The 18,484-nt window shown below is 44.4% G+C and overlaps 1 protein-coding gene and 1 non-coding gene across 4 annotated transcripts; one reads left to right on the top strand and one right to left on the bottom strand.

Moving 5' to 3' along the window:
• Window positions 1-282: 282 nt before the first annotated feature.
• Window positions 283-15,657, bottom strand: POLDIP3 (DNA polymerase delta interacting protein 3). Of its 3 annotated transcripts, none has more exons than XM_009086566.4 (9): window positions 15,501-15,657; window positions 11,763-12,150; window positions 9,342-9,419; window positions 7,380-7,475; window positions 5,425-5,607; window positions 4,499-4,576; window positions 3,800-3,929; window positions 2,577-2,643; window positions 283-2,232 (listed from the first exon to the last, which is right to left on the bottom strand). In XM_009086566.4, the coding sequence occupies exons 1-9, from the start codon at window positions 15,557-15,559 to the stop codon at window positions 2,058-2,060; spliced, it is 1,254 nt and encodes a 417-aa protein (XP_009084814.1). In that variant the 5' UTR covers window positions 15,560-15,657; the 3' UTR covers window positions 283-2,057. The 3 variants fall into 3 exon arrangements, with proteins under 3 accessions (XP_009084814.1, XP_018765550.1, XP_018765551.1); XM_018910005.3 differs by having other exon boundaries at window positions 9,342-9,416; XM_018910006.3 differs by lacking the exon at window positions 15,501-15,657 and adding an exon at window positions 14,776-15,315.
• A 255-nt stretch (window positions 15,658-15,912) lies between these two features.
• LOC115485274 (U12 minor spliceosomal RNA) lies at window positions 15,913-16,061 on the top strand. The gene has a single exon (XR_003946034.2). It is a non-coding gene; the product is annotated as a U12 minor spliceosomal RNA (small nuclear RNA).
• The last annotated feature ends 2,423 nt before the right edge of the window (window positions 16,062-18,484 follow it).

Genomic DNA, 18,484 nt, shown 5'->3' with positions numbered 1-18,484 from the left:
AGTAACAAAGGCTACTTATTTTTTTCTGTAAAAAGAGAATTAGAATTACGTGGACACAAATGGCTTCAATTTATAGTAGCAGGAGTCAGCTGCTAATTTGTATGATCCAGACTAAAAGGTGAATGAGTACCAGTTCTCTCACCTATAAACTCCTCTTATTCTTCATCATGTTACAAGTTTTGAAATTTCCATGTTCACTTAGGAGGTGCAATTGACTCAATATTGGAACACCACCACTTATCTTCAGCTGCTTCACAGCATCTAAAAAGGCTTAGAATCCACTCTCTGTATAACAAACGTTTATTCAGAAACAGGTAATACATTATCTTCTCCAATCCCTAATGTTTCCTCCCCCTCCCTCCCCTTTTTTTTTATTAAAACACATGTATTTGGTGGGCAATTTAAAAAAGGAGAACAATAGCTGTCTTAGGTCCCCTCCCCTACAAACATCTGCTGTTCACATGAAGCACCCCACCAATCATGGTGTCACTGACCTTCAAACCAAAGAGAGTACTCCAGAAAAAACAAGTCCTGCCAAGTCCTTATTATTTCCATGGCTAAAAGGGATACAGTGAGATTAAGGAATGGTCTGCACAAGCTAGATAGAAGAAAGAGTTCATACAGAACAAGAAAGCAAAAGAAATATGGGGTTTCTTCAAGAAACAGAATCTGGACTTACAGGAGCTACAAAGCAGAGCTGAACAGAATGGATTAGGTTAGTCTCCCAGCTAGCAGGATCAAGTTCAAACCCCAGCCCGGTTCTGGGAAGTTGCTCTCAGCTTTCCTCTCTACCAATACAGTCTGAACAAACATAAACGAGTGGAGCTACTGGGACTTTCAACATCCAAGGCGCCAATGCGGTACGAACAATGGGAAGAACTGGAAGTGCCACCTAGTGGCCTGTCACACAAGCTCGCTGGCCCACGCCACGTCCTCGCCGCCCTGCAGGGGACTTGCCACTCCTCTCCGGTGTCCCTTACACAGCATTAACTGCCCGCTGCTCCTAAACATCTCCCTGAAGCCACACACTGCAGCCATCATCCTCCAAATCCAGGCATGCCAGCAGCGTAACCGCACAGCAGCCAAACAATGCCCAAATAGCATCTCTCAAAGAAACAAGATCTCACACACAAGACTTTGTGTGTATTAGGATCTGAAAAGGGTCTTAGGTCCCTCCTTTCTATAGGAGACTGGCTGAGTTAGAAGGCAAGAAAGAAACCAATGTCCGTGCATCAGCACGATGGGGCAATATAATCTATTGGGAGTCAAACAACTGGGGTTCTTCTAGCTCTGAACATGACTGGTTCTTAATTTTTCAGTCCAGGAAGAGGACAGCAACTGAGCCTGACCCTCCAAAGCAAATATATTCCTTGTACAAATGCCAGAACAACCCTCCAGCAGTACCAGAGCTGAAACAGCCCTGCCCATAGCACAATGGCTGCTGCACCCCTGCACACATCCCTCCTGCCTGATGTCTCCGCTGGCACACCACGAGCAGCTCAGCTTCTCCCGCTCCTTCTCAACGTCCCAGCTGCTGAGCAGGAAAGTGTCCAACAGCCAGAAGGAGGAGTTATGCCACCAAATGCACACAAGACCTTTCTGGAGGGAGCCCAAACTGCCTTTGTACCCAGTGCAGCAACTTCAGAAACAACGTGGTGCTCTTGCCTGTGGACAATCAAGGGGATGCACGCTTCAGTTAAAGGTCAGTCAGAAGAAAACAGAAGGAGATCACCACTCCTTCCCTCAAAGTCTATGTGCACTTTTAATGGCCACTGGGGGCTTTGGAGTAAAGGATGGAGTTACATGGTATATGCTTGGTAATACATTACTGGCAGAAGGGGAAGGTTATTCTCTTGGGAAAAAAATCATGGAAGAAAACTCCCAACTATGAAAACAGAAAGTACACACACAAGAGGAAACACTATTGTACAGTAAGGTAGCGATCATAGAAAACAAAAAATTTCAGGATAGGCAAATGCAAATAACATCTGCACTCCTGCACTTTCCTCATCCCCCAGCTTATATGAGTTTTCCAGTCCACTGCTTGCTCCCCCCTCTCAGAGTTTAATTTTGAATTCTGTGGGCTGCACAGAGGCAGAGACCCCTGAGGATTTGAAGAGTGCCTTCAAGATAGTTTCAGGGTCCACTTCAGCTGGGGGATTTGAGGATGAGCTTGCACTTGACCGGCGTGGTTCCCCTTCCTTCTTCACTGAAGGGGTATCACTCAGTCGGCTGGAGGATTAAAAAAAAAAAATTAAAAAGGCAATATTTAACCTCTCTTTATGAGAAATAAATTTTAACAGTGTCTGCATTTACTGTTATCAGTGTTTCCCCCTTACCAATATCAGAGATAAAGGTTTGAAATACACTTTTCTCACAAAAAAATATCCTAAATATCCTCATCTCAGATTATTTTTGAGCCTCAAGGCTGAGAACACTATGTAGTCAAGCTACCTTGCACTCCACTCAATATATTGTGCCACAGAAGGAGAGAGAAAGAAAATTCAAGGGACAACAATTCTCAAAATAGAACCTGCAAAAGCATTTGGACCTTTTCCCCACTGAAGGACACTTACAGCAATATAGGCTGGTCTGAGGTGATGACATTCCCATTCATATGAAGATTGCATTTCATTGGTTGACCTAAATAAAAACAAACCGCAAAATTCATTCTATCAGAAGTGGGGTAAGGCAAGATCCTTGCAACATCATAAAACAGTGCAAGCAACAGAGTTCAACATGCTGGGGAAACATGAGAAAAAACAGCTGATAATCTTTTGTGGCAGAATCAGAGCAACAGAAGAGCCACTGTAACACTCAGTACCATATGAAGGATCATACTAATTAACAAGTTACACAGTAGTATGAAGCCCTTAGCAGGGACACAAGTGGATCTCCCATTCTTAGCTGTCTGCTCCTCATCTGACATCCGTAACACGTCACTCATCTAAAGAAAAAGCACTTATTCCAGCTAAAAATTAACAGTTCAACAACAATTTCAGTTTAACATGGATATTTTCAAAAAATAAAACTGCATTATTCAAAGTTTATGGAAAATCTGATACTAACTATTTTACAAGTCCAATTCAAAATGTTTCTGAGTACACCCTGAAACTATTGCAAATACTAGTTTTACTTGTACTTTGCAAGCAGCTCTGTAAGCAGGTAAAGCCTTCCTAAGGACTTGCTGTGGAAGAGGTTTTACAGTGACTTCTGTGAGCCAGAGAGATGTTTGATAAGAGGATCCATGTTCACCCCTGAAAGAATTTTCTACCAAGGTCCTTGACATAGAAAACAATAAAGAAAGAAGGATAAATAAGAGAAACCTGCAACTGCCTATTCCAATGAGAAAAGTGTAAACTTAGGAGTTTTGTAAAAAGGTGTAAAGAGCAGGCAGGCTATAATAAAAAACAGCTTGAAGCCTTCTGAAAATGGAGTGCGTTTCTTTGAATTATCTCCATCTCAACTGCGACAACTTTCCAGCTCTTGGTACCAAATTAGAAACACAAGCAATTTCATCTGAAAGTTAGAGCAGGAGACTCATCAGGACCCTGCCTCCAGCTCTGAACTTTCTTTTTCTAGGAAAATGTGGGTGGGGTTTTAGATGCATTTAAATAAGCTGTGCATAGATTCAGCTAGTTACACAGCAATTATTGTCTCAGCTAGCTCTTGAACTGATTTTCTGGTATTTCTCTCTTGCTAGCATATTAACATCTAAGATACTTTTAAACCTTCTACTCAGGTGGAAAAGTCATTCTTGATTTATTTATCCTACATGCAACACTGGCATCAAACTTACCATCTAAACACCTGTTGTTGTATTTCTTGTATGCTGTGATGGCATCTTCTTTCTTCACAAATACTACCTCAGCCACACCAGGGTGCACCAGCCGGGCTCGCTTCAGGGCGCCACACACACAGAATAACTCCTGAGGGCAGAGTCAGTCATGACCATGGTCACATCAAAGGCACTGCATCAGAAGGATTTACTTGCTTCATCACACCACCCATCCTGCTTATTAAATACCTGACAGGATCTGGACACTTGTCTTACTGTGTTTGTTATGGTGTAAGTACTCGGCACTAGTAATAGAGAGCACACAAGCAGGGAAGTTCAGGGCCAGTACCCAGTAATGTTTTTCCCACAGGAAGACCACATTCATTCTCAGCCTGGTGAGAATGGAAGCCCCTAGATAATTTGGATGGAGACATAAGTTTGGGTAGAAGAATCATTTGGTGTGAACGCTTTTTCTAAGTGATGTCAGGTATCTCAAAATATTCTGTGGGATTTTGTCCCATGTTCTTAAGCACATGCTTTTTAAAAAAAGTGTAAACAAACCCCAAACAATCAGGAATCCTCAAAGTTTTTGCACTGACAGTAAACCTACATCACACCCCTCTTCACTGCATTCACCATAGATTAAGTGATTTATCAGAAGAGGCAGGACATGGAAAGGAAATGTCACTCATGCACAGTGTGGCAGTAAGCAACACTCACAACAATATCTTCTTCTGTGACTCGAGGGTGCAGATTATTTACGGTCATCTTTGTGCCTTCCAAGGGACTGAATGCCAGCTGCCAACACAAACAAACGCATCACAGAAATATGGCACACAATACAGCACAGCAGAGAAAGCAATAAAGTCACTAAGGATATGTCTGGGAACGTCTGTACACACACACAAAGGAGGAAGCTACAGCAAGTAATGGGAAATATCAATGTTTACTAAAGCCCAGCTCATCTGACAGCAAAAAGGAGCTTCTTTTCTATGCTAGTTTTTCTCTGAAGTAACTTTTCACTCTTATTCCCAAGAATAACATTAAGTTAATCTGCATACACAGTACTCTGGTCATGCCCACACTTTTAATAGCCTGTCTCTGTTGTACTCTACACCAGCCAGCAAACCCCAAAATACACCTCCAGCCTCTCAAGAGCATGCTGAACTCAGCACACCTAGGAATACCTGGTGGGTTATTTGTACCACACCTCAGGCAGTCTGGCAAAGCAATTCCAGGCAGGCTGTCTACAAATTGCCTGGGAGGTCTCATGTGTACATGAAAACGTGTCCATTTGGAAGAACTCTTTTTTTCTCCTTGCTAGCTGGAGTGGACATACAACATACAATGTATCAAATAGTGTTAAAACACTACTACTAGGGACATGAAAGCCACCAGGGAGTGTCCAAACAACAACTGCCACCTCCCTATAGTATGGATTCCGCCAGGATCACGTGCAGGGAAAGGATGTTTAGACAGGCTTCAAATTCTTGGGACATGGACTGCAGTTATCAGAATAACCCTGATGACGTCCCAGAACTAATGATGAAAGGCAGGCACAAATGAGCTGCTCACATGTCCAATGAACAAGTTTCAGATGTTTCAGAGACTTCTATAAAGAGCATTGTCCCCTTCTCTGAGCTTACCTCAACAGGTGCCGGCTCTTTTGGAGGCACTTCCTTTGTCACTAAGGTCCGGGACATGTTTGCCAAGGCCTTTGTCCGCATAGGAGGGGGAGTTGCAGGTGGAGCTGTGTACGTATCGTTCTGGACCACTTTAGTCAGGGGAACAGTCTTGGACAGAGAGAATTTATTGCTGCTCAAAGCAGTCTACAGGAAGAAAAAAGAAAGAAAGTATCTAAGAGCTACAGCCAACAAAAGTCATCAGTTTTCTTCAAGCACCACCACCAGAGTATTACTAGTATGCACTGCATGTCCTTCCCAGTGTCAAAACCACTACAGTGCTGGAGACTTTCAAAAGGCTCAGAGAGAAAAAAAAAAAAAAAAAAAAAATCAGTGCAGGTTTCTGGGCATAAACATAAAAAGGTATGCTTATCCAGAAAAAGCACTTCCCTCATAAGCACTTTTTGGTTTCATACTTTTCATAAATGAACTTTAACAATGTGATCTGAATTTGAAAAGCTCCTTTCATCCACAGACTTTCAAGTACTTTACAAAGAATTCACAAAGATTGCTCATTAACAGTAAGACTGAGAATTCACAGAACAAAAAGCAGTAATTCCTCAGAATCACCAAGCTAGGGCACACAAACACATGGAACTTAGGTTGAGTTTAAAGCCAGACTAAAACTTGTGCTTGAAAGCTGCTGTGAACACTGCAAAGAACAAATTTACTCCTGGAAAAAAAAACCTCAAAAAACCCTCATAAAATTATTTGAGAATCACAAATAGCCAGAAGCTCTATTCTGAATATCCACATGAGGAAATAAATTCCTGGGCTAATCACTGTACTACAGTGCCTGCATGATGGTAAAACCACATGAATTTGCTTTTCCAAGACCAGAGAATAACTTGGGCCAAACCTGTGCCCAACTCCCACGTCTGAAGCAGGGCTAACTTCATACACACATTAGGCTGGCGAGGGCCTTATGCAGCTAAGCACTGAATATTCAAGAATGAGGACTGCACAACCTCTCTTGGTCCCTGTGCCAGATGCTGATCAATACTGTGAAAATTTCACCAACTAGAATTTCTTTTGCTGCAGAACATTTATTGGTTTGTCTTCTCCATGGTCACTCCTGAAAAGAACCTGGGTTTTGCCTTTTCCAGGCAGTGAGAGTGGACTCACCCTCTCCTCATGCATAATATGGTGCAGCCCTCTGCTCACCCTGTTAGCTGGTTCCAGTCATGTCTTTCTCGTATTGCAGAGCCCCAAGACTACATCCAGAATTGTGGATGCATTCTCAAAATGTCAAACAGGAATAATTATCTTTCTTGATTAATTATCTGAAGTGGGCTTTTGTTGCTGGAAGGATGCACTACTCACTCATTCTTAGCAGATGACACAAGAGGACCCCCTAGGCTCCTTCCTACAAAACTGCTGCTTTCTAGCCAGTCAGTTCTCAGTTTAAGCTGCAAAGGGCCATTCCATGCCAAAAGCAAGACCTTACATTTGTCTGTACTGAAATTCCATCTTCTCCAGAGCAACAGTCCTCCCCAACAAGATGCTTACTACGATTTTTGCACAGCAAGAGATTTCCTGCTTTGATGCCCAGTCTCCAGAAGCAGCAGAAAGCTTCCCTTGCTGGCTTACTCAAACAGTAACAAAACAGGTTCAATGCACTTCCTCAACAAGAAAGAGCCAGGATAGAGCAACCTGCCAGTAGGGCAGAAAGCACACATTCTGAGCCCATAAAACCAGTTACCCTAAAAGAAGAACTCTGTTCCAAAAATAACAGTAGAAGCATTGGCACAAAGGAAGAAAAGCAATACACAAAGGGGTGAAAAGCAAATATTTGAGGAGAAAACTTCATGTACAGACTTTAAAAGAACTGTCTGATAGCTAAGTCCTGTAAAGACACAGCCTCTGTGTCCATGCAATGTGAGCATGGCATGGTGGGGACTGCTCAGATGACCCCTTACCGAGTTGTGCAGGAAACTGTTTGTGGTGGTGATTTTCATCTGTTTGCTAGGAAGGGGAGAGACGCTTTCCTCATCATCTTCTGTGTCATACAGACCCTGAAGTGAAGAAGGCAATTGTTTACATGCAGGCAGATTTCATTGAGACATTTCAAAACCAGGTAGTTTTCCCCTGCCTTCAACCATCTCCAGCTAATGAACACATTTTAGTTTCAGGTATATAAGTCCATGTCAAAACATTAGCATAAAAACTATTGGACTTTCTTTCCAAAAACACCACAGTAAAACTGTTTCCCTAGATATACTGAAATCACATACAGATTCCTCTTCTCCTGGACCTCATTAGGTCTGTTGAAGCTACATTATTGGAATAAAGCCTCCGTGTCTTACATGTTACCATCCTCCTCCCTTTTCAGCTGACACCTGTGCATGCGATTTTGAAATTAGTTTGGGGGTGTGTGGTGGGGTTTTTTTTTTTTGTTTGGGGTTTTTCATCATTGGGGTTTTTTTTAAACTAAACAAGTGCCTGCTGAATGCACCTAAACAGAACATTCATTTTGAATAGCCTGCTTTCCTTAGCACAGGACATATCCATCTGGCCCTAGAAACACTGCACTAAGAGCTTTACTGAATGAATAATTAATTTTCCAGTTCAGCTTAACACTCATAGCCTTGCCTTAAAATACTGAGGTGAGCTCCTACACAAGGAGCTCATTTTTTGCATTGACTCTAAATATTGTTAAGAAAAAGCCCAGACACATACAGCAGTGCCCAAAACATAAGAAATCACAACTGCAAACAGCTTCCCATTAATTCACTAAAAAGGTAAAGAAAACTGGAGGGATTCACAATGAGAGCTTGCAAAATCAGTGGGTCAGCAAAATCCACAGTCAGCAAGATTTTGGTTTACAAACAGGGAAGTTGTTCCAATGACAGAAATGCTATGAAGGGGAAAAAAACCAAAAATGGACAGAGAACAGAGGAGAATTGTGCAGAAAATAAAAGAGCTGGGAAAAACACTAGATATCAGGACAATGGACTTGAGCTTGAGACAAAATGAAATGGATGCCATGTTTACAGTGATGAGGTCAGAATACTGAAGACACTTCCTTGAACAACAGCATCTGGGATAGGTGAAGGTAGCAGGCCAGCATAAAGGTAACATATAAAAATAGCTAAAATTACTACAATCATGGCAAAAAAGTCACCTGACATGACACTGTGAATGTCAGTTTTCCAGTATTTCATGCAATACTTTGTGTATTCACACTAAATAGCATAAGTAATAAAAATATCCAATTCCTCTCAGAAAGTACCCAGGGTAGTAGGGTGGCTGAATGACTGGGGGCTGTGACAAAATCCATTAAAAGTGATCCCAGAAAGAAAATACTTTAAGGTTTTTCTCAAAATCTGCCTGATAAGGGCTGAGGGAACTCTGGAAGTACATCAGAATACTAAGTAACATCATTCCCTATCAGGATTCCAGCAGTGGCTCACAGCTGGGATTTCACAGGAAGGTTGGACCCTCTCCCACCTCACTGCAGCCCATCTGACCATGCACAGTCACATCCTCTCTCTGAAGAGGCTGGCACCATGCTGAATCAAAACAGCCAACAACTTGATCTGATGTGATGTCATAAGAAATGTATACAAAAATATCAGAGCTAGAGGTCAGCCTCTAGGGAAAAAAATATACCATTAGCCCACAGATAAAACTGGGAATATCTACTTCTCATTCCTCTATCTCATTCAGATAATACACTAGGAATCCAGATAAATTATACTAAATGAAAACCTCAATCACCATGAAACTATTTTAACCATCCAAGACATGGAAGCTGAGCTGATGGAGAACTTTCAAATGTTTTTCTCTCTTATTTAAGAGTTTTCTTTGCACCTGCCAATGTTTATGGAGACATTTGCTTCCCTGTTAAAGGTAACAAAGAGTATAGAGCAGGTACAGACCTGTTTATGTGTATGGTTGTTCACCACATTGATCCTCATTCCTGCTGGATGAGAGTGTCCAGGAACTGGAGCCTTCTGCTGCAGTTAGAGATAAAGAACCAAAGCATTGAGCATTACAGTCCATCAGATTAAGTTCAGAAGATCAAAGCTTTAGGTGAATACAGAGATCACTTACGAAACTTACCTTCCCTGCTTTGAAATATATTACCACAATATGCTCTTAGGTAACACATGTACTTCCTGTGATATGTCCAGTATGAGACAGCTTCACTTAAATTAAAATCTAAGACCACATGAAGAAACAGATTCAAATTACTTAGGGTTTAGTCCAAGATTACTGGGAAGGGAAGTTAACTTCAGTCCTGTCAGGACTGACTAGATCTACATTTCTAGCAATACAAAACCATGAATGGGGTAAGGCAGAAAGTGTGTGTGTCTTCTTTCATGCTACAGGGAACTAAACATGCATATCTCCATCAAGCAAAAGGAGAAGTATACACTGCCCCTTAGCACTAGAGCTGGAAGAAGCTGTAGTGGAATGAAATGCTGCACAGGGTAATGTGCAGGCCATCAGACCATGAAACACAGAAACCACAACAGAAGGAGGTAGGGAATGTACCTGTACTAATCGGTAACTGAAATCATGCCACAGCACCCATAAAAATGCCCTTCTGTTTTTTGAAAAGGCTGGAATCTGTCCATTAAAGAATATCTATTCTTACAAAAATAGTCCACACAGATAATAAAATCTTCAATTTGCATTTTCTCTAGACTGCAACTTATACCACAGGACCTCATGTTTCAAGCTGCTAATCAAAGAAACAAGGATACCCATCCTACAGAAACAGCAGCAGACTTACTGTGATTTTTTTGTTTCAAAGGTTTTTCTTTGCTTTATGACAAACAAGACCTCAGGACAGCACATTTAGAGCTGTGTGCTGTACCATGGATCAAGATTCACTAGTTTGATGCCACTCCAATGTTTGGGAAGGTAGGAGGGTCAGGGGCAATTTGGAATTTCAGTACAAATATTTCAAAAAACTTTTAGATAATTTCTTACATGCAAGGTTCTGTCCACAGTCTGAATCACCATGATACCCTATGTATAAATATGTATGTTCCCTTGCACTATGTTGTCTAGCAAACAGAAAACAGTCTTGGTCAAAACAAGTCAAACAAAAAACCCACAAAACACCAGGTCAGAACAAACAGCTACTGCACCAAGTCTCTGGAAACTACTTTAACTCCTAGAAATTTTGTAGAAGATGTTCAATTCCTCATGGCTGATTTTGGTGATTTGCCTCAGAAGGACAGCAAGAGTACTGATCACCCTCCTAATTAACAACTGCTGAACAGACTGCTCTACTGCTCTGCCATTAGCCCTTACTGCCTCAAGAGTCCTTTCTCCTTACATCAGCCTGGCAGGAAACCTGCAGACTAGTGGTAAACTTCCTAGGCCAATTTGCAGAAGGAACATGTTTGATATTTCTCTTCAGCAAAACCCACAGCTCAACAGAAAGCAGACTCATCTAGGCTGTCAAACAGATGACAATAGATTACTGGGTATGAGTGAGCACACTGCTGATTTTTGGTAGGTTGAAAATGGAAGAGGTAGACTAGGAACTTCAGTTACTTGTAACTGCTTGTAGAGGTAAGGAGCAAAACCACTCAGACAACAATCCCAACAGTCTGGAAATTTCTCTTCTCACTCTACACATTGTCTCTAATAGATACAGCTCAAGAGCAGTTGTTTCTCAGAGAAGCTGGCTAAGAATAAAGTTGCTATGCACACAGCAAAGGGAAATCAGAATACTGGCCCAGGAAATCAGCAGGTCAGGGTGATCAACTGATTATAATACAACTGAAATAAATCTTGAGCCTCAGCAGGAATGCTTCATGTGATCAGGCAAATCCCTGGAAACCAGACAAGTATAAAAAGAGAAAATTGTAGAACGGCTCATTGAATTTTAAATTTTCTTAGATACAAACACAGCTGCATATTCTAAACTGTTATTCCACCACTAGGATAAACCAGTTATCTATACAGGACAATCCACCACATCAGACTTGCAAAGAGGGGCAGTATAAGAATGACAAAAAATCTGCATAATTTTGTTTGCATTCAGGTAGGAAAGAGACTACCTAACCATTCAAGTCCTCCCCTTTAATGCTGACAGGAGCTCTGCCTTAGTCTTTTTGGGCCCATAATTAAAATGAAAATTTAAATGTGAGGAGCAATTCTACAAAAAGTCCCAAGCAGCTGCAAGGACACACAAAAGGATCAGAATCCCACCCCACAGGCTGGAATGAACTGAATCATCCTTGTTTCTGTTGTAACCACATGAACATACTAAAGTCTTACCACCTCTACGACACTGCCCTGGAGTATCTGAGGGGCTCAGAGGTGACTCATTCACCTACTTGGATAGTTTTGGTGATTTTCACGGCTGGATTTACTGTCCCCATAGCTGGGCTGATTGCAGCTGGAGTGCTCCTCTTTAAGCTGATCTTCTCTCTGGCATCCACCACTTTGGTCACCTTTTCAGCAGCAACACTTTGCTGCTTACGGGAATTCAACATCTCCCGAGCATCCTGCACCTTCCCTTTGATTTTGAAGCGAGCATCCTTTTGAAGCAGTTTTTCTCGGGCATCTTTCACCCCCAGTTTGTGCCGGGCATCAGTGAGTCCTATCTTCTGTCGGGCATCAAACGTCTGCTGGAAGTTCACAGCTGGTGATGATCTATTCAGAAGATTTTGCTGGATCCCAATGCGAGATCTTACACCCCCAAACACTGGCCTTGTGTTAAGTCTGAGGGGGGAAAAAACCAAACAAAAAAAAAGAAAGTTTCAGGCATTATAAGATCTGTCAATACAGTGTCAATAAAAGTATTTGTGTTGCTGCAAACAAAAGTTCATTATTACTGCACAGAAATCCACTCCAGCTGGACAACAGTAGAACTCTTAAGCTCTTTTATGCTGGATTTTTTTTTTCTATGTAATCAGCTAAGGAACTAATTTCTAAAATCCATCCTTAAGCTCACATTGAGAAACTAAAGGGTCTGACTTCAGCTGTGCTAAGTACATACTACATTTACACAAAATTCAGCAACTCAGGTACTTTGGGGCAACCTTTGAAGACAAAGAGGAACAGGAACAGACTTTCTAGCTTTAGGAGTGAACAGGTCTGCTAAAGCATCTTCTGTAATACAATAACACATCCTGATATGAAGGAAACATACAACCACACATTATTTCAAGAATTCTGGGCAGCAAGCTCAGATTTGTGGGAGCACAGCCACTTGAATTTTAGTATGTACAAGAACCAGTAACAATCTCAGTTTAAAGCCAGTTTCAAGGTTGATTAGCTTCTAGCAAGAATAGTCATTAGTCAAATTACTTTTTAACATGACTGCTTCTTCTTTAATCTAATAAAAGAACTACTGCACTTGATGGCCTTTACTTTTTAAGCATATAATTATTACAATACTGAGCACAAAAAAACAACAGCCCACAAAAACTACAGCATTTCTAATTGTAGACAAGTATTCCTAAAAAGCAGCACAATACAGGGTGAAAGCTAGAACTACTTTCTTGTTACAGGTCTGACACACTTTTTCAAAATATGCCCAAAGAACAAAAACAGTTTATCTAATTTCTTAATGGAGTTTTTCTGATGAGTATTTTTAAAGTTTTTTCTTTTTCACTGGGATCCTTCGTATTAAAAAAAAAAAAGACAAAATAGAAAGAGAGAGAAAAAAATATTCTTGCTGTTGACTTTTTAGAAGTCAAAATATAGGGCTACAAAGTTCATCTGCTTTCAGAAATGTGTTGTCCAGTATTATAAAGTCTAAAAGTAGATACCTGGAATTTGCTGTAATAATCAAAAGGTTAGTATCAAAATCAAATTATGATGCTATTTCAATTCTTCATGCACCTTTATGTTAGTATTTCCTGATCTAACTCCATAACCTTCACATTACTTACAGTCATGTACTTTCAATGGAGAGGTCTTTCAGAAAAAAACCCCCAACCAACCAAGAGATGAAAGACTTAACCTCTGCTTCTGCCTCTTTCATTCTTGTGTCTAGATGTCTGGAAAGCTGGGACTGCAGTCCCATTTTATTACCTAAGCGTCCTATGGCAGCTCTCTCATACAGCCAAAGCAAAACAGCTAGAAGAAACAGGAGGATTATGAAGAGCATCTATGAAAATAAACCCAGAACACAGGAGACTAACAGTACCATTAGGCAACAGACACAGAGCAAGACTTTCCTTGCAATTTTAAAAAGCATTTATTTAGCCATGTTGGAAGCATGCAGTTGGAGTGCTGCAAAGGGCTGGATGAGAGGCTCATGAGAGAGGTCAAAGTAAAACCAGAAATGTATTTATCAACATTTAAACTAGAATTAGTCAAGACTGTTGATAACAAAACCCAACGAGATAGATTAAGAAACTGGACTGAAGATACACCATTTCTGGTGTCTTTACCCTAATAAGCAACTCTCTTTCACAGATAATTGCTTACCCTACAAGAGCATTTACTGCTCAGGTATTTGTGCCACAGCACCTGGAATAAAAGCAGATCTCAAACATCTAATTCACTTTCCAGGATTCCAAGCTCTGGCTTGAATATGTTATGGACCAGTACATTTTATTAGTGAAAATTTTTCTTTTATTTCATCTAGACTGCTAAGTAGCATGAACATAATGATTTAAGTTTATTCAGTTTATCCAGGCTTCAAAAAGCCACGTTTGCTACCTCAGGAATTCATAAAGTGAGCTAAACATAACATAAAAGAAGAGTGAGTGGCACAACAATTCTTACAGTGCTGCAGAAGGATTATTGCTCAGCAAAAAAAAAAAAAAAAGAAAAAAAAAAAAAAAAAAAAAAAGAAAAAAAAGAAAAAAAAAAAGAAAAAAAAAAAAAAAAAAAAAAAAAAAAAAAAAAAGCAGGAAGAATTCCTGAAAGAAATGAGAGTTAAGGAGGGATTTGAAAAGGGATAAAGGAGGTACTTGGGGCATAGTAAGATAGTAAGCAGCCTAAGACTCTTCCAAATATGCAAGATAACATGAATGAAAGTGCAAAGCCAAGGCTTTGTCTAGACTAGGATTTAAATATGTTTGAATGTTTTGGTAGTATATGTTAGCAGGTAACTTCAGAATATTATTCTAGACATGTGAGTGTATACACATTCAGGGTCAAAATAGAAAACTAATAGCTTAAAAAAAAAAAACAGAAGGGAAAAAACCAACAAAGCAAGAGCACACTGAGCTAACAGAGATGGGGGACAAGTTCTTCAGAAGCATTAAGAGACTACGGCAAAAGCGAAAATGAAAATCTATCGAAGGAGAACCCAGGTAAGAACTGCCAACTGTGGCAGTAAATGGCCCAGCCTACGCTGGAGTCATCTGCCATGCAAAGAAATAACCTGACCTTGCAGCTCCGATCTGCAACATGCTCCACGTCCTCTCAGCCACTTCAAACAACCAGCCGGGGCACCACCAACTAGGCCAGAGGGACGGCACCTTCCGAGGCCCGGGCAGCGCTGCGGCCCAAGCCCCGGCAGCCTCGCCCGCGCGAGTGCCCGGCGGCCCCGGTCGGTTACGGCTCCCCGAGCACCAGCAGCCCTCCCACGGCTCTCCCACAATGCACCGAGCCGCGCCCGGGAGCACCGGGCACCGCGGGGCACTGTCTGGATAACACGTGCGGCCCGGGAACCGACGGGGTTCAGGGGCGCCCACCCCGTTCCAGGGAGCAGCGCTGGGCTAGTCGGCGGGGACAAGCAGGAGGCAGCGGGGACAGGGCCAGTCGGAGGGTTCAGTGAGACAAGGAACGGCGCCAGGCATCCCGAAAATACCGAGAGGTGATGGGCCGCTGAACGCTCCTGCCCCACCGGGGCAGCGGCAGGCACAGGGGCCGAGATGGGGGCCCGACCCCCGCCCCGGCCCTGAGTGACGGCCGCCGCCGCCAATCGCATGGCAGCGCGGTCCAGCAGGCCCACGGCTCAGCCAATGGGAACGCGAGGGCGGGAGCAGGGCTGGGCCGCGCCGAGACAGCTGAGGCCCGCAGCCCCGGGTGCGGAGCCACCCGAAGGGACACTCGAAGAGCGGCCGGGGGCAACCGGGCCGAGGCGCTGCGTCGCCATCCCAACCGCTCACCTCCCCTTCACCGTCACACCGCGTTTCCGTATGAGCTCGTCCAGAGACAGGTCCGCCATCTTGCCGCGGCCCCAACGATGAGACGCAGCGAGCGAGTCCCGGAGATGACACCATACGACTTCCGCTCCTCGCCCCACCCCCAGAAGTACGGCGGGCCCCGCCCGGGCTCCGCCCGCTGCGACGGGCCGCCCCACAATTCCCTGCGGCCGCCGGGCCTCTCATTTGCATACGGCGCGGCACGTCCCGGCGCGGTTCGGCCCGCGGCAGCGGTTCCATGGCGCGAAAGGGGACAGGGGCCGAGCGCAGTGTTGAGGACACTGTAGGCCAGCTAGAGCCTACTTTGTACGGCGCTCGCCCTGACCTATGGAGTTACTGCGGAGCAGTGTCACAGCGGCGCGGCGATGATTTGGTCATGCCTTAAACTTATGAGTAAGGAAAATAACGACCCGGGGTGACGCCCGGGTCCTCACTCCGAATGTGAGAGGAATTTTTGCGCGGGTACAGGTCGCCCCTGGGTGCCCCGCTTACTTCGCGGGATGCCCGGGTGCTGTGATCTGCCCGACCTCCGTGGTGCTCGTGCCAAGAACAGAACTGCCGGTTCCGGGGCGCTCCGCCGGCGGCCCGCGAGGCGGCACAGCGGCAGGGCCTCACGGGGGCGCCTCCGAAACAAATTCCAACCGGCTCAAACAACAGGAATGCCCGAACCTGTTCTTTTCTCTTGTTGCTCTGTTCGCTGAGGTGCCCCATGGGTCATCACGAGGTTTAAAAATAAATCACCAACCCTGCGTATTAAATACTTCATGTGTCTGCAGGAAGCAATTCCTTTTCTGCTCTTCTGAGGGAGCAATTACACCGTTTAAAATCAAGCTAAGAGTGAAAGGGAAATGGTGCCTTGCGCAGCTCGGGCAGCGCTGAGCTCCCGGGACCTGCCCTGTCCGGCACGACTGCCGCTCTGGGTGTCGCTGCGGGCCCCGGTGCTGCCGGGCCTCCCTCAGAACGCCCTTTTTGCCTGTCACAGCCACAGCTTCTCCAGAGCGCAGCTTTGCTCCCTCCCGCAGCTCTGTCACGAGGCTCGCTTGTGACCCCTTCGCCTGCCCGCTGTTCCCCTTCGCCCTTTCCCCAGCACGGTATCCGAGCCGCAGTAGCCCTGGGGCTTTGCCGTGCCTGCTGCAGCACCCATCGCGTTCCTGTGGAGCTGGCGGCCCAAGCGCATTCCAGGAGATCCACGGGGAAGCTCCTGGACTTCAACAGTGCGGGAACTGCCAGGGAGGGCTGGGGACAAACGCAGAGGAGACCTTTGCAGCTGATTCAGCTGCTCACAGCCATACAGGCAGAGGCTCCCACAGCACTGATTGCCTCTCAGGAAGTCTTTGTGAGCCTAAAGCCATACCAGGGGTGATGCCAGGCCCCTGCTTGGTTGTGCACTGGTGCTTGATCCAGCTCCAGGGTGGCACACGGCTGCAGTGCTGCAAAAGAAGGTACACAAAATACATCCCTTTTTGTGCTGCCTTTCTGCAGCTGTTGAGGTACTTGATCAAACTGAGGCAATGGGGTGGGTAATATGTGATTTTGTTTTGCTGTTGCAAAACCAACAGGCAATGTTTGTTTAAGCAAATTCATTTGACTTTAAGAGCAGCCCAAGTGGTTCTGGACTAGAGGGCCACCTAGCCAGTATCCTGCTTCCAGCCTGCAAGTACCCCTGTGGAGGTGGCTTCCAGACACCCCACCAACCTTAGTGCTGTTTGTGCAGCCACGATTCCTTCAGGCAGTACCTCCTCTGTCTGCTTCTTCTGCATCCTCCTGTTTGTTTTGCTTCCATCAGCCTAGCTCTTGCAACTGAAGCTGAAGAGTGCATGTGTAGCTGCCACCCACCCTCTCTTCCAGCTGTGATCCCTGAAGTCCTCTTTTGTGCAGGCAAAGAATTCCAGGCCTGCTCAGACATTCCTACAGTGAAGCTCCCTTCCCTCTGCAGGCTTCCACCTTTCCATGTTAAGTCTGTGGGAGGCTGATTAGAGGGCATGAGTCATGGTGTTGCGGGAAAGGAAGGGTTTAAAGGTCGGGATGTTCCTCTCCCTTCCTCTTTCTTACTGTTTTGCTCTTCCTGTTAGACACAAGGTGTAGCTCAGTTTTCACAGGTTCTTCATGGCTTTTTCTCTGAGCTGTGGATCCAGGAAGGGCCTGGGCCCCTGCATCCCTCCCTGTGGCTGGGAAAGGGGTAAATGTGTGAGCAGCAGCAAAGAGATCTCTCTGAGTGTAGGGGTCTCTACAAAGGGCTCCTTGTCCCAGTGTGCTGGAAAACTTTCAGGCCTGCCCTTGTTTTCCAGAGGCAGATTCCCTACATGTGTCTCCCGAATCTGCTGGGATCCCAACAACATGGAAGTCAGACCAGAGGAGACCATCTTACACCAATTTCCCGTTAAAATGTTATCAGAAAAGCAGGGCACCCCTGACGAAGGAATGATGAGGAGGACTCCATGGGTATTAAAATACACAGGGCAGGAGATATTTCTCCCTTTTTGATGCCTTTATTAAAAGTGATCAGCTCAAGGCTGGGAAGCCCGACAGATCCGCGGGTTCACTGTCGCAGCTCCCTGGAGTGACTCAGAGGAGGAGGCAAATGCAGCTTTGTCCACCAGGGGACAGAGCTGGGGGTCCGGCCTCACGAGAGCAGGCAGGGGTATACACCCCCAGGATCCCGATTTTGAGTTGGCAGTCTCGGGTCTTGGCTCTAACCAACATTTTCTTAAGTTGTGGTGATGAGCCATTAAGGTTTTCAGAGTCTCTGCTGGCTTCTCACCTCACTCCTGATGTCCGGAGACCACTTTGATCTCTGAATTCTATATTGGCTGGCTGGTTTAGGGGTTTATTAATTGCGTTTGGAATAGGGGCTTGCCCCATTGCATTTTGGCTTTAAACTTATCTGCATATCAACTCCTGGTTCCCTCCCCTCCACCGTCTGGGGGGATGCCATCCTCCCACCTGGC

The sequence above is a fragment of the Serinus canaria genome, chromosome 1A (assembly GCF_022539315.1).
Source record: "Serinus canaria isolate serCan28SL12 chromosome 1A, serCan2020, whole genome shotgun sequence".
Taxonomy (NCBI): domain Eukaryota; kingdom Metazoa; phylum Chordata; class Aves; order Passeriformes; family Fringillidae; genus Serinus; species Serinus canaria.
This window is presented reverse-complemented; position numbering and strand designations above follow the sequence as displayed.